Source organism: Camelus bactrianus, chromosome 16 (genome assembly GCF_048773025.1).
Source record: "Camelus bactrianus isolate YW-2024 breed Bactrian camel chromosome 16, ASM4877302v1, whole genome shotgun sequence".
In the NCBI taxonomy this organism is placed as follows: Eukaryota; Metazoa; Chordata; class Mammalia; order Artiodactyla; family Camelidae; genus Camelus; species Camelus bactrianus.
The window spans coordinates 47,037,617-47,051,663 of record NC_133554.1 but is presented as its reverse complement, the minus strand read 5'-3'; the positions used below and the strand labels follow the sequence as shown (position 1 = coordinate 47,051,663).

Here is a 14,047-nt window from a genome sequence, read left to right as displayed (position 1 = left end):
TTCAAATGGAAGAAATTTGCCAATGCAGACAGACACCTTTAAGTCATGAAACTGGGGTTCTGTAAAATATATACCTGTTATTCCATTTCATGGTTTCTTAACTGTTTACTTTTTTTTAAGGGGCCAAAAAACTAGGAATTTTTTTTTTCTTCCCACAGAGCGGTTCTGGCAGGTGCTTTTGTTCCTCAACTTAACATGTGTTGCTGTTCCCAGAAATGGAGATTTCTCACATCACAGCGGCAAACTACACTTAGTACAGAAAACGAGTTTTATATGTTTTCAAAAACTAATTTGAGTCCTGACAATCTACCTCAGGTGCGATCTTTCTAAGCTGTGATTTTGTAACTGTAGCAACGGCACTGTCTGTCTCTGAAATATCACCAGTGAACACAGCTGTGTATGTTTCATTTCTGCGCCTCCAGCCCAAGTACAAACTGCGAATGCTGCTGTCATGTTTTGTGTTGAGTTTTACAAAGCTGGCCTTGGCTTGGTGCAGTTAAAGGACTTTCTTTTGTATTGCATTGGCTAGTTTGGGGCTTCTTACGCTCCCCTTGAAATACTAGTTAATGCTAAGGTTGGACACTCAGATCACCATCAGATTGCAGTCTATTCTGTAGCAACCTCACTCCCATTCCCTTCCATCTCCTTTCTGGTAATAATAGGTACAGAGGACTGGGTCTGATCTAGAACCATTCTTTATTTACCCTAAAAATAGGCTGCTCTCCCAGCTAGACAGGCCCAGACTCCTGCGATGTCCACTGAATGGTTAATTTTGGAGATTTCTTATGAGGGAAGGATCAGAACAAAATTAGTTGTTTGAAGTTTGAAGAAAGCCTTCCAGGATGTTTCCCGTTTAAGCATGTGCCTCTTCCCGTAACTCCTTCCATGCTGACAGCGCAGCCCTCCCAGGCCGGGAAAGAGTGTGTTCTGCTGCTTATGCTCCCTCCCCTCCAGCAGCCTGCAGTGTTAGGCGCCTGCAAATCCGTTAAGACCCCCTTCACAGCTCACCGCCCTGACTCCTCAAGCCCCGGGAGCCCCTCCCTTGGTGGGTCCCAGAGGCACTGCGCTGAAGCCTCTGGTGTGGCGCTTCCTGCTTGTTGTGACTTTTTGGTTACATTCGTCTTCCTACTGGATTCCAGTAGTTACATCTGTCTTGCGTTCTAACTCCTTGAGGGAATGGAGTCTCCAGACCGTGAGGGATGCTCAGTTAACGTCTGAGACACGCAGCGCCACCTCGGGTACCAGAGCCCTCCTGACCAGACCTCTTTTGGGAACCCTGAGAAACAGATGGGGCTTGACTTTGCCTCCTCAGGATGCATCGTCATGGAATTTTCCACTTCCAGTGTCTGGTCTCGAGTTGCATGGCTTTTTGCGACTTTCTGCAGTTGGTTTTCTCTCGTATCCTTTAGGCAATGTGCACATTCCTCTGAAGAGTCAGAGACCGCACTCAGAGGTGCGAGGGCAACAGGATTGAAGGGGAAGTTGTGAAAGGGATGACGTTGAGTTAGTGGTTCTAACCTGTTTTCTCTTCAGGAGTTTTCTAGGCTTAAGATAGGCATCTTTCTGCTTCATTGCTTAAGCACAAGAAGGTGCTTATTTGCTCTCCGTTGTTTTGCAGGACTGAAAACTAAATTTTTGAGAAGGAATATGACAGAGACTTGTTTCTGCTTTTGAGTATCTTGAAAAAAGTGTTTTCTCTCTTTTTCTTTTTTGTATTTTACTTTTTATCACCAAGATTCTAAACATACACAAACAAAGAGATAATGATGTAATGAACCCTCCTTACCCCATCAGTCAGCTTCAGTAAGCACCAACTGGTGCCTGGTCTCGTTACTCCCAGTCACGTCCCTTCCACATGTGTGGGGTCTGCTTCAGAGCAATACACCTCACATTAGGGAGGGGCCCCCATGAATAGCAGTCACCACACCTGGTGGCACAGATTTCAACTCCAGCGGGTGGGTACTGTCTGCAGCATCTCTTGGTATGTATCGGAGTACAGTTGTGAACACCGCTGAAGTACAAGGTAAAAGGCCTTTTTGGGCTGTGACTTAGTTATTGTCCTTCTGCTCGTCTTTGGATGAACACTCCCATGGCTCAAGAATGAGTTCTGTGAAGTTAACGACATCCTGAGAGGCACTGGGGCGTAGGCCCAAGCGTTAATTTGTCCTGCCCTCCCCTCTTTCAGTCCTTCACGATTGGTTAGAGCATTCAGTGTGCGTTTTCAGGTCTGAGTTACTTCTGCCCAGGTGAGGATGCGTAAGAACAGTAGAATTCGACAGCCATCAGTACTGGGCGGTTTCTCAGATTACTTTGGTGTTTCTACAGGATCATCTTTGTCAAGCATGACGTTTGGTGACTTGCAGAGATTACCCTGAAAGAAAGCCTGTGGCATCCTCTCCCAGTTCTGATGAGACTTGGAATTTCATCGTGTATTTGAGGAGGTTTTGATTAGATGCCCATTTTGAAATGTTCTCCTCATGAAAGCTGAACTTTGAGGAACGTTTGAGAGTTGCTACCCGACAACTTGGACCTAACAACTTTAATGGGAGTTTAAGATGTAGATTACCGAAGTGCCTTTCCTCTGGAGGGAGGAAGTGAGCTGCCAGCGGGGAGAAGTATTCCCTAACTGGTTCACTTGAGTGCATGAACCACATTGGGGAGACTTGAGTTTTGAGTTGGGGAGGGGTGAATGACCTTGTTTCTACCAACAATTTTTATAAGCAAATGGGATCATAAGGCAGTTAGGAATTCATTAGGAGTCTTTTGGTCCTTAAGTACCTTTCAAAAGGGCCAGCCCAGAACACTTTAAATTATTACTAGAGGTGCCCTTAGAAGGGTCTGGTTTGGAGAATTTCCAACTGTGTCATGACGTCGTCCTTGAACCTGGAGGAGTCTTCCAGTCAGAGAGGAAGCTGGTTTTAAATGCCAAGTGTGTTGGGGGGGGGCAACTGGGCGGTTGTGCTTTAGAAAGAAGAGCGAGGAGGAGCAGGGCCCATCTAGATTCCACCGGAGCAGCACCGTGTTCCAGAAATATCAGTGCTCATCTGGGGAAGAGAAGAGAACGATCTCTTAGGGCTCCTTGAGAGCCAGTCAAATGGGCAGCCTGTTCTTGCGGCTTCTGTAATCAAAGGGATCTTACTCCTTCCTACGTGAGCGTAAGTCTGCCCAGAGTGACCTCCAGAGAGAGGCCGTCGGGCCCAAACTCCGGTTTGAGACAGTTACCTAAATTGTGGCTGACTTCATCAGAGACATTTTTCTGTGTCTAGGGAAGCCTGACCTGATGCTGACAGGGTCCTTCGTGCTGTTCTCCGGGGATTTCTCTTTGCACTTCCAGCCCCGTGGAAGTGTAGGATCAGGCTGTCAAGATTTCTACTATTGCTGAGGGTGGTAGGAAGAACTGGCCTTTCTTTTCAACCTCCTGGAAAGATTTTCCTTAAGTAGCTTTTTTTTTTTTTTAGCTTCTCTTTTTAAATTTTTTTTTCATTTTAGAAAAACTTTAACATACACAAAAGTAAAGAGAACAGTGTCATGAAGCCCTTGTGCACCCAGCACCCAGCTTCAGTAATGATCAACATGACCATCCCTTCCCCTCTCCTCCATTATTTTGAAGCAAATGCCACATCAGTTTTTGCATAAATTTAAATAATTTTAAAATGTGAGTGAACAGACTGAGCTCTGCCTGGGCAGCTCTTTGTCAGCTTGTATCATGTAGGTGTCTGTGTGAAAAAGTTCTTTTCATTAGGATAAAGGTATTTGAATGACTATATTCCACATTCAATGTTGGATATCTTAAATTCTTGACTTCCTTTCATTCTGCAGACAGCATTACCTGCTAAGTGTAAGGGAAGCGAAGACCTGAGCAGCAGTTACACAGGAGTTCACTTTGATTATTCACTGAACTGTCATTAGCCCCAGGCACTTTCCTGTGTGTATTTCACAAGAAACAAGCTAGATGGTCCTTGCCCTATAAAGGGCTTAAAATTCAGTCCAGCCCCCAGATATTTAAGAACCAGAGAGGCCACATGCAATGAAGTGCCTGTTGCCCAAGAAATGTGGTAAGTGCATCGTAAGAACATACCAAGTGCAGTGGGCGTTCAGTTTCCGATTTTCTGCGGAAAGGGGTGTTTGAAGGACTGGCAGAGTTAGGCAAATGGAGTTGGGGCAGGTAATGGTGAGCACAGAGACCAGCACGAGAGCGTGGGCTGAGTTTGGGGAAGAGATGTGATTGAAGGGTGATCACAGAGGAGAATTGGGTCTGGATTTTGCAGAGCCTTGAATGCTCGAGGACTGTGGTTCCCAAACCCTGCTGAGGGGCCTGGGCGCCACAGTGCTCTCTTGAGGCACTGCAGCTGGTTTAAATGTGTGCGAGAAACACAGCAATACTCCACCAGTGTCAAATACTACGTGAAAATCTATGTGGAATGGTAATGAGCGTGGCCGTGTCTATGTGAGTGTAAGATCTGAAGTATGTGTGTAGCACTCAGCAAGTACGCACGGTCCATTACTAAGTGATTATGGTTAACAATGAAATAAGTGTTTTTCTTTCAATTTATATATAGTATTTTTTTTCACATGGCTTCTAGACCTCCTTTTTTTTTTTTTTTTAATTGGAGATCCTGGGGTTTGAACTCACAAACTCGTGCATGCTAAGCATGGGCTCTGCTTTTTCACATGGCTTCTACGTTGCAAGGCCCTAAGTACCTAAGTCGTTTGGACCTGACTGCTCAATAAATGGAACCGTTGGGTATTTCTTTTGGCCTCGGGCCCTAGGGAGAAATTACCCCGACACAAGGGGTGCTGTGAACCAAGAAAGTTTGGGAACGTTTGATTTGAGCCACAGAGACGGAAGATATTTGGGAGGCAGAGGGATCTGTTGTAGGATTTTACGTGGAGGGAAGACGGGAACAGACTTGCCTTCGCGGAGCCCTCTCCAGCAGCGGGTGGAGCACGATCTGAAGGGCAGAGATCCGAGACAGACCTGGCTAGGAGGCTGCTGTAGACCCAGTGGGAAGTGGCGACCGCTGCATTTTGTGGTGGTAAAGGAAATGAAAAGGGGGATGACGTAGATTTTTGAGAAAGTAGGTCAAATCTTATAAAACTTAGGATCTAATTGAATGGGAGAGGGTTAGAATTAAGAGAAGGGGAGAGTCGAGGAGAACTCTGAGATTCCAGGCTGTGTGCGTGGGTGGAGGTGGGGTCAGTGAGCCCATCTGGGGGGTGCGAAAGCAGGAGCAGGTTCTAGGAGGGGGAGGGGGACAGGCTGGGGACTGAGGTGCCCCATGAGCAGTGAGGAGTGGGACTGGGTGATGGACTCCCCAGGAGAACGTTGTCAGATGTCAGGTAGAGCCCAAATAAGAGGGATTTGCAAGTGTTAGATTGGGCCCCTGGAACTTGCCGCTGGCAGTTTTGAGCTTATCCTGGGGGTAGGGCAGAGAGTGAGGTGAGAAAGGCTCCGAAGGTGAGAGGCGCGGGACCAGTGGCTTCCTGTCTGGCTCAGAGTCAGAACTACCTTGCATGTGTTAAAAACACAAATTCCCTGGCCCTACCTACGGAATCCACTCCTTAGGGGAAGGACCTAGGAATCAACATTTTTAAAACTATAGATAACTTCCACACTGGTGGGAGTGTACAGCCGTACAGACATTTCCGAGAACTGTTTGGCAGTTTCATGTCAAGCCAAATGCAAACAGTACGGCTCAGCCGTTCTGCTTCTAGGTATTTCCCCAAGAGAAATGAAAATATAGGTCCAAAGACTTGTACACAAACATTCATAGCAGCTTGTTCACATTCTTCCAGCCAAAAACTAGAAATAACCCAAACGTCTGCCAACAGATAGATAAACAAACTGTGGGATAGCCATATAGCGGAGGCCTAGTCAGCAGTAAAAGAGAACAAACTGATACAACAATATGAATGAATTTCAGAAGCATGATGCAGAGAGAAAGAAGCCAGACGCCAACGAGAACCTCCTGTATGAATTCTGTTTGTGAAATTTTAGAACAAACATAAGGAACGTATCGGTGGTTGTCTGGGGTGGGGAACCTTGAATCAACAGGTGTGTGAGAGAATGTTTGGGGGTGATGGAAATGTCATATCTTGATCATGAGGGGAGCTATGTGGATGTGTCTGTTTTTCAAGACACACTGCACCCTTAAGGTAGATGCATTTAGGAGAGAACAGGGAGCATGTGGAGAGGAGGGAGGGGGAGCCCAGAGATTCAGTCTGTTTGTAGGCGGAAGGGAAAGAGTTAGCTGGAAGGGCATGAAGTTCCTTGGAGACACAGTATCATCTGGGCTCTGGATATGTGAGTGTGAAGTAGCTGTGAACACGGAGGTGAAAGCATGTCCTTTTACAGAGGTGTGAAGGGAAGGGAGGAGTTGGGCCAACGTGAAGGGTGAAGGCTAGAAAGTTTCGAGGTGCTGACCCTGCCCCCCCCCAGTTCCTCTGTGTCACAAGAAGGGCATCATGGGCGGAGAGTAGGGAGCCTTGAAGCAAGGAGTGGAGGTTGGAAATACCAGGTGTGAGGAACAGAGAACAGAGGCCAACCAGGAAGTAGATAAATATATCTCCTGTGACGTGGGGCCCAGCTGCCCATACATGTTTAATGGTGTCTCCACAAGTGATGAGTGTTTTCTTCCACAGTGCTCCGAAGCCTGGGCGGAGGAAAGGGGACTGCAAGGTGGATTCTGGGCTCAGGGTTGATAGAGCGTGGCTGCTGGATTACAGACGTGATCAACGGTGGATATCCAGGCAGGGCGAGGATGAAAGTAGGAAGGAAACTAACATTCATCGATTGCTCCATTCAATAAATATTGAGCACCTCCTGGGTGCCAGGCACTGTTTTAGATGCTGGGGGTGTAGCAGACAGCAAAAGATGAACCCCAGCCCCTGTGGATCTACAATGGTCAGAAGTCAGACATTACAAAAATAAGTAAAATACACAGTATTTCAGAAGTGGTATCACGGAGAAAAATTAAGCAGGGATGAGGGGTAGGGAAACGTGGTGGGTAGGAGGTGGTCATGGAAGACCTCTCTGAGATGGTGACATTTGATCAAAGACTTAGGTAGCGGGAACAGCATATGCAAAGGCCCTGAGGCAGGGGCAGGCTTGGCATTACTCAAGGAATACCCTGTATTTCATGATGGCTGGAATGCAGTGAGGAGGAGACAATGGGAGATTGCCAGAATGGCTGTGGGAGGGTGGGATTGCATGGGATTTGTAGGCCACTGTGTGAACACTAGTCTCTGCTGAGTGAGATGGGACCCGTCAAAAGATTGTGAGTGGCAGAGAAGATAATCTGATTTATGTCTATGGAAGGATTACTCTCTTCTGTCAAGGCACTGGCTTTAAGTCTCAACAAACATTTAGTCCTTCTTTAATCCACATAGAGATGCCCTATAAGGTTGGTGTTGTCATCTCTATTTCTTTTCTTCCCTTTACTGATGAGGCAGTTAGGGCTCAGAGAGATGAAGTAACTTTGCTGAGGTCACTCAGCTGGTAATTGGCAGAGCTAGGATTTAAGCCTAGGTTGTTCTGATTCCAAAGGCCACATTGACTAGGAGAAAGGGAGTGCTTGAAAGACAAAGGGTCTGGTGATGTTGAAGGGATATTGGGAGTAAGAAACAGAATGATGGTCATTCTAGAAATAGACCATAGAGTTTTGCATCCCATGGCATGTGCTGGGGGAGAATGAGTGTCCACAGTGTGGTTTGAGGCCTGCCTGTCTTCTAGAATAGTGTTAAAAAAAAAAACAAAAACAAGATAGTCAAACCAGTCTGGGGAGAAAGCTGGAGGGTGTGATTTGGGCAAGTGGTGGCTGAGGTGCTGGTAGGAGATGGTGGAAATGTCCAGCTGGTCCACAAAGAGGAGCTCCCGGGAGGGGGACTTAGAGTTCCCCACGTGGGGAAGCTACAGAGATGGACGTGCTCTCTGAGAGAACTGAGGGGTGGATCCAGAAATTTTCTTCCCTGTTGGAGTAAGGAGTGGAGTGAGGAGTGGAGGAGGGACGAGGGGCTGGTAGAGAGAAGAGTGAAAAACCAGGCGGTGCAGGGCCACAGAAGCCGGGAGGTGGGGAGATTCAAGGCGGGGAGGGCCGAACCACACGGTCTAGGGCAGCAGGCGTGTGCGATCCCCCGGGTGCTGGGGAAGTAGCAGAAAGGTCAGAGCTGTTGGTGCTGAAGGACCGAGACCTCAAGTCCCAGGGCTCAAAAGGGAGCCAAGTCAGGTGTGCATTTGGGGCCCGGTTCTGAGGGAGAAGGTACAAGGCTTGCGAGAGGATGGGATGGAGGGTGAAGGTGAAAAGGTTTTTCGTGAAAAGACGGAAACTCACTTCTTTTGGAGATGAAAATGTTTAAGTTTTTACCCTTATGAACTTGGACATAGGAAGGATGTTGAACATCTCTTTTGAGTCATTTCTGCCTCAGGTTGCAAAGGACTAGTCGGTGAGCACAGAACAGGAGCAGTGAATGTCACCTTGCCTGAGCCGGGCTTCTCCCATGTAAAGGCCTGAGCTGGACCTACGAGGGAAACCGAGGCCAGCGGCTACCCCCGGAGAAGTGGGCCGCTCTGTTCCTCCCTGCGTTAATCTTGGAGACCAAACACTGACTTCAGCCATTTTTCCCCCCTCTTCTGATGTGTTAACCTTTACCTTGAGTCACACCCATTTTTTACACTTGCAAAGTAACCCTTTTTTTTTTTCCTTCTGAAAGTAGAATAGCTTTGTGAGATGCCTTTTATCCTTATCAGACTCCATATAGATAGAGAGGCTTATTTTGTAGCAGTGTTTATTGATAGTCTTAGAGCTAGGCCACTGTTTCTTTTTACGTGGCTGATTTTTTTTTAAAGCAAGAATCTTGCCTGGTACCGGTTCTCATTATTAAATCCCAAACAACTACTTTTTCACGTTAGGCTTTCATTGCACATTTTCAGGTGATGCTTTTTGCTTTTATTTTGCTGGCTTTCCAAGCATTTTCATCTCTAACCTTTCCTATTATGGAAAATTTCAAGCCTTTGTAGAGAGAATGATAAAATGACAGATCAGTATTGTCAATTCTGTTTTTAAACAGTTATCAACAGGCTGCCGTTTTCTGTTTTATCTGCCCCACCATACGATTTTTTTTTCCTGTAGCATTTTCAAGCAAACCTCAAATGATTTAAAAAAAAAAATCTGTGTAACAGGTCAGTGTCACACACTGGCATGCCTCCGTCAGCTGTCCTGGTAGTCGTGCTGCGACGTGGCCTGCAGCTCTGCCGGTGTTTGTTCAGGGGCCCTGTTTTACCGAGTGGCTGGGAAGGCGCCCCTGCTGGAGTTCGTGTCCTCCCAAGCCTAGGAGAAAGCATGGCTCGTAAACAGTGACGTAGGTGCCCATCCATCCTTCCCTGGCTCCTGCCAGCGGCCTGTGTCTTCACTGGAACCTTTCTGGTGCAGGATACACTCTGGGACCTGAGGCTTCCATGGCGGGTGACCAGTGGATAAGCTCTAGAAAAGCAGAAAAATCTGCCCCTAAGGACGAGACCCTGAGAGCGAGCAAACTGTCCAGCCAAGATAAGCTCAGGAACAAGAATCGGAACCCTGTTGGTGTCCACGTCTTATTTCTGGTGACTTGCTAGAATTTGGTAGTGCCTTCTTTGTCTGTGTTTAACCACGATACCTTTAAGTGGCTGAAACCGCCAAAAACGACGCCCTCTGGACTGCTGTGTTTTCTTTGGTATATGGCATTCTTGCTCCTCCCGGAGTGCACGGCTTCAGGGCTGCGTTGGAGGAGCCGGGTTATAATTGCACCTTGACTCGTTTCAGGAGAGTGAGTGCCGTGTGCCCTCATTTCCTGTCTCTTGCATCAGTCTGTTTGTGAGAGTGTACCGGGAGGTGATTAATGGGAACGATAAACATGTGCTCGCTGACTGAAAGTTCCTCCTGTTTCCTGAAATGCTCTTGGTTTTAATGAATTGTTTGTTTGCTGCCCACAGACCACATGTGGTGTGTGTGCTTCGGTTGTTGTGAACACTGTATGCCTTCATGTCGGAGTGGGGCTTGTAAAGCAAAGTCAACATGTGATAAGGCTTGAAAGGGTTTTCTTCATCCGAGAATCCAAACTGGCTAGGGAAATTAGACAGCTGTCTCTCACCAGAAGCAGTGCCCGTGGAGCCTGGACCTCGGTATCCAACATCATATCGCAGTATTTGACGTTCTTGCCCCCCAGCTTTGAAGTGATGGATAGCCCACGGGGTCTTGACTGCTGGCAGTGCCTCTCTGCTGTGCGGCCTCATGCCTGTGGATTTTAGCTCTGTTACTGCACTGCTGTGTCCACGTCCTCTCACCCCCGCCACCATCCACCCCATGGAGTCAGGAGCACCCTCTTGATTTGCACCTGGGAGAAGTTCTGCCATTTTGGACTACTGCAAATATTAAAACTGATTTGGAGAAAAAAAACTTTTTTCCCCCTATTTCAAAAGTAATGCCTACTTTTGTAGAAATTTGGGGAAATACAGGAAAGGTGGGGGAGTCATATTTCCAACAAAGATAATTTACAATTAACATTTTTTTTGTCTTTCCATATAGTTTTTTTAAATGCACATTGAAAGTTTTCTCCTCAGCTGCAATAATACTCTATGTACAATGTTATCTTTTCACTTGAACATAATAATATAAAGATTTCTACATGTTTTTAAACTTTATAAGCCCTTTTAGAAGCCTTAATTTGCTGCCAAGTGGACATTCCATAATTTAACCATACCACTGAATATTTAGGTCATTTGTGGTGCTACTGTGAAGATCTTTGTACAGAAAGCATTTTCTATAGTTTGTGTTGTTTTTAAACTAGATTTTATAGGAATCAAATTAATGAATCAAGAAGAATGAATCCTTGAAGGCTCTGAGATTGTCGCATTGCTGCCCCAAAGGGGTTTACCATCCAAATTCTCATCAACAGCAAAATTGCTTCTTAAGGCAGTTTTGCTTTTCCTAATGGGACTATCTAGTGCCACAACCAGGTATCTGACCAAATGATGATTTAGGTTTTAGAAGTCCTTGGTATGTCAGGTAGCGACCCTGTGACCCATTGTCTACTTGGGTTGTCACTGGTGCGTCCCTCTCTGTCCATCGCCCAAGTTCCATGCACGTTTCTTGACAGCAGTTCCATTCTGCCCTCAGCCCTCTCTCCAGTCTCAGTGAGGGTTATGGGAGCTCACATTTGTGTTTCTGTGTGTGACTTTTCTAAAGTGCCTTCACATACGTTATCTCCCAGTGATGAATTTAAGTTATCCGTACACTTTGTGAGTTGGTCCTGGGGACTCTCGGAATCTTGATATAATCTGCCTGACGATGCCTTTGTTGTTGTTCTTTTGCACAGATCCAGTCCTGCAGGTTCCAACACATGTTGAAGAGTAAGTTTTCTGATTTGCTTCAATACTTCCCTTTAATTCATTTTCTATATTATTCAATCAATATTTCTGAAGCTCGTTGCTGGGAGCATGAGTTTCAGGTAGAATGAGAGAGATGGAGAGACACAGGAGACACAGGATGTCTTGCAGGTGCTGTGATAGATGCCTCTATTGGGGAGGGGAGGTCAATTCCCTATGGGGGAGGCGGGGAGGCAATGGTATTAAAAAGCCTTACTTGAGATGTAACTTAAGTTGTGTTGTGACCTAGCCTTCCTAAGTCCTCAGGAGGACCCCGGGGTCTTTGGCCCTCTCCCTCTTCATAGTGCTTAGCCATGGAGAGGATGCACGAACATGACCCACTACTGGAGTGTGTGTGTCGGAGCAGAGGTTGGATAGCACCTCTAAGAGCCTCAAAGGATGCTATGTCCTGGGTGGAGAAAAGATTCGGCAAGGGGTTGCTGAGTGACTAGTCGTAAGTCAGTCTTTAGCAGGTTAACTTTACCAAAGAGCACCTCAGACCTGCTTCACGGGAGGCCACTGATGAGACCTTGACCCATCTCCTTGGCAGGTTCTTTCTCATGTCCAGCTTTCAGAGTCTACTTTCATTGCTTCTTCAAAATAAATGTTTGTTGAACACCAAAGGTAGATTTGTTCTCCCTGTTTATGTACTGTGCCATGCTATTAAATATTAATTGTTGAAGTTCTCTATACATTTGACTTGGAAACTGACAAGCAGACGTGCTGTGTCTTTCTTATTTATTTTACGTTCATCCAGAGTGCTTTGACCAAATGATGATTTACTCTTCTGTGATTTTGCACAGGTTTCCCTTTGCAGGTTGCTTTCCTCCATCCGAGTAGAATGTATGCTGCCCTAAGGATAGTTTATTATCTGTGGCTAAAATGAAAGCAGTGGGTGGAATTGTCTTACACCCCCCCCCCCCATTTCCCTGCTCCCTGCCAATCATGGCTTTGCATGGCTTTGGTATTTTGTTCTGTGCCCTAGGCTACAATCTATCTGATACTTAACTGCTTAATCTCTAGGCCTGCCTTCCTCCCAGATCCCAATGATGGCAGCCTGTATACGCTCGGGGGCAAGAATAATGAAGGCCTGACGGTGAGTGTATTTAGCTTCTTTGTCCTCCTGAGGTTCTAGATCACTGACCTTCAACTGTAGCTGCGTGTTGAGATCACTTGAGAGCTTAAAAAAACGAAACAACAACAAAAAAATTCCAGGGATTCTGAATCAGGTGGTCTTGAGTGAGGCCTGAGCGTCAATATCTTTTCATAGCTTCCTTGGTGAGCTTTTAAATGTACAGCCCAGAGTTCAGAGACCTTGCTCTAGACCAGCAGGTTCTCATGGCTTAGCCAGCACACTGGAAGGCTATGATACTCCTTTCAGTAACAGGGCTCACTTTAGTGATCCTTAATTGGGGAGGTTGTATAGTTGGAAACACCGTGCACACCCCCAGCAGACATCCCCTTGTTGAGGGGCTGGGGGTGGGCACGTGATAATTCCTTTCCCCCCTCCACTTGAGAGTCTAGACCAGTGCTTCTAAGCCTTGGCTGCACGTTGTAATAACCTGGAGAACTCCAAAAAATACCGTCTAGGTCCCAATCCCAAAGTCTCCATTTAACAGATCAAGGATTTTTAAAAAGCTCCCCCAGACAAGAGAATTTAGAAACGGTCCTGTATAGATGGTCACCTGGTTTGTGACAAAGGTGACAGACCCTGCAGTGCAGTGGGGAAGGACGGTCTTTTCAGTAAATGGTATGAGTTAACTGGGATCTCCATATGGAAAAAAATCTTGGCTCCTACCTCACACCAGCCACACAAAACTCAGTTCCATGTAGACTGCAAATCTAGGTGTGAAATGTACAGCCAAGCTTTAAGAAAAAGGAAGAGTACAACATTTTCATGACCTTAGAGCAGGTAAAGATTTTTAAAATTAGAGACAATAAAACAACAGACCATAAAATAAACAAATAAAACAACTAACCATAAAAGAAAAAATTGATATATTGGGTTTTATTAAAATTAAGAATTTTTCTTCATTAAGAGAGGCAGGCCACAATGTATTTGCGATACACATATTCAACAGATGATTCAGATTCAGAATATGTAAAGAATTCCTATGGTTTATTTTTAAAAGACAAACCAATAGAAAAATAGAAAAACCGGCAAAAGAGGATATCCACATGGTCAACAAACATATGAAAAGATGGTCCATAGGGAAAGGCAAATTTTTAAACGCACAGAAATAAAACATCACAGTGTCATACTACTACCCACTCACTAGAATGGCTAAAACAAGAAAAGCGGAAAAAGAAAACAGGCGTTGGGGTGCAGTAGAGTAACCAGAACTCCTATCCACTGCTGGTGGAAGTATAAATGGGTGTAACCAGTTTGGAAAACTGTTTGGTAGTATCTGTCAAAGCCTCATGACCCAGTAATCCCCTCCCAGGTTATATACCCAACAGAAATGTGTGTATATATTCACCAAAGACATGGACCCAAATGTGCTTCGCCTGTTTATGATAACCAGCAAGTGAACACTACCCAAATGACATGGGTAATAAATGGGATAAGTAAGTTACGGAATAGTCCTAGAATTTAATAGTCTACACCAGTGAGAACAGACAATCTGTGACTCTGCACAACATACATGA

General features: G+C 45.8%; 1 protein-coding gene across 1 annotated transcript in view; it reads left to right on the top strand.

The window, feature by feature from the left end:
- The window catches only part of ERN1 (endoplasmic reticulum to nucleus signaling 1), a 77,066-nt gene that overhangs the window by 28,682 nt on the left and 34,337 nt on the right, over positions 1–14,047 (top strand). Inside the window, exons 3-4 of the mRNA XM_074343487.1 lie at positions 11,350–11,383; positions 12,422–12,494. Of these exons, the coding sequence (XP_074199588.1) occupies positions 11,350–11,383; positions 12,422–12,494 (107 nt within the window). The remainder of the gene's footprint in view (positions 1–11,349; positions 11,384–12,421; positions 12,495–14,047) is intronic.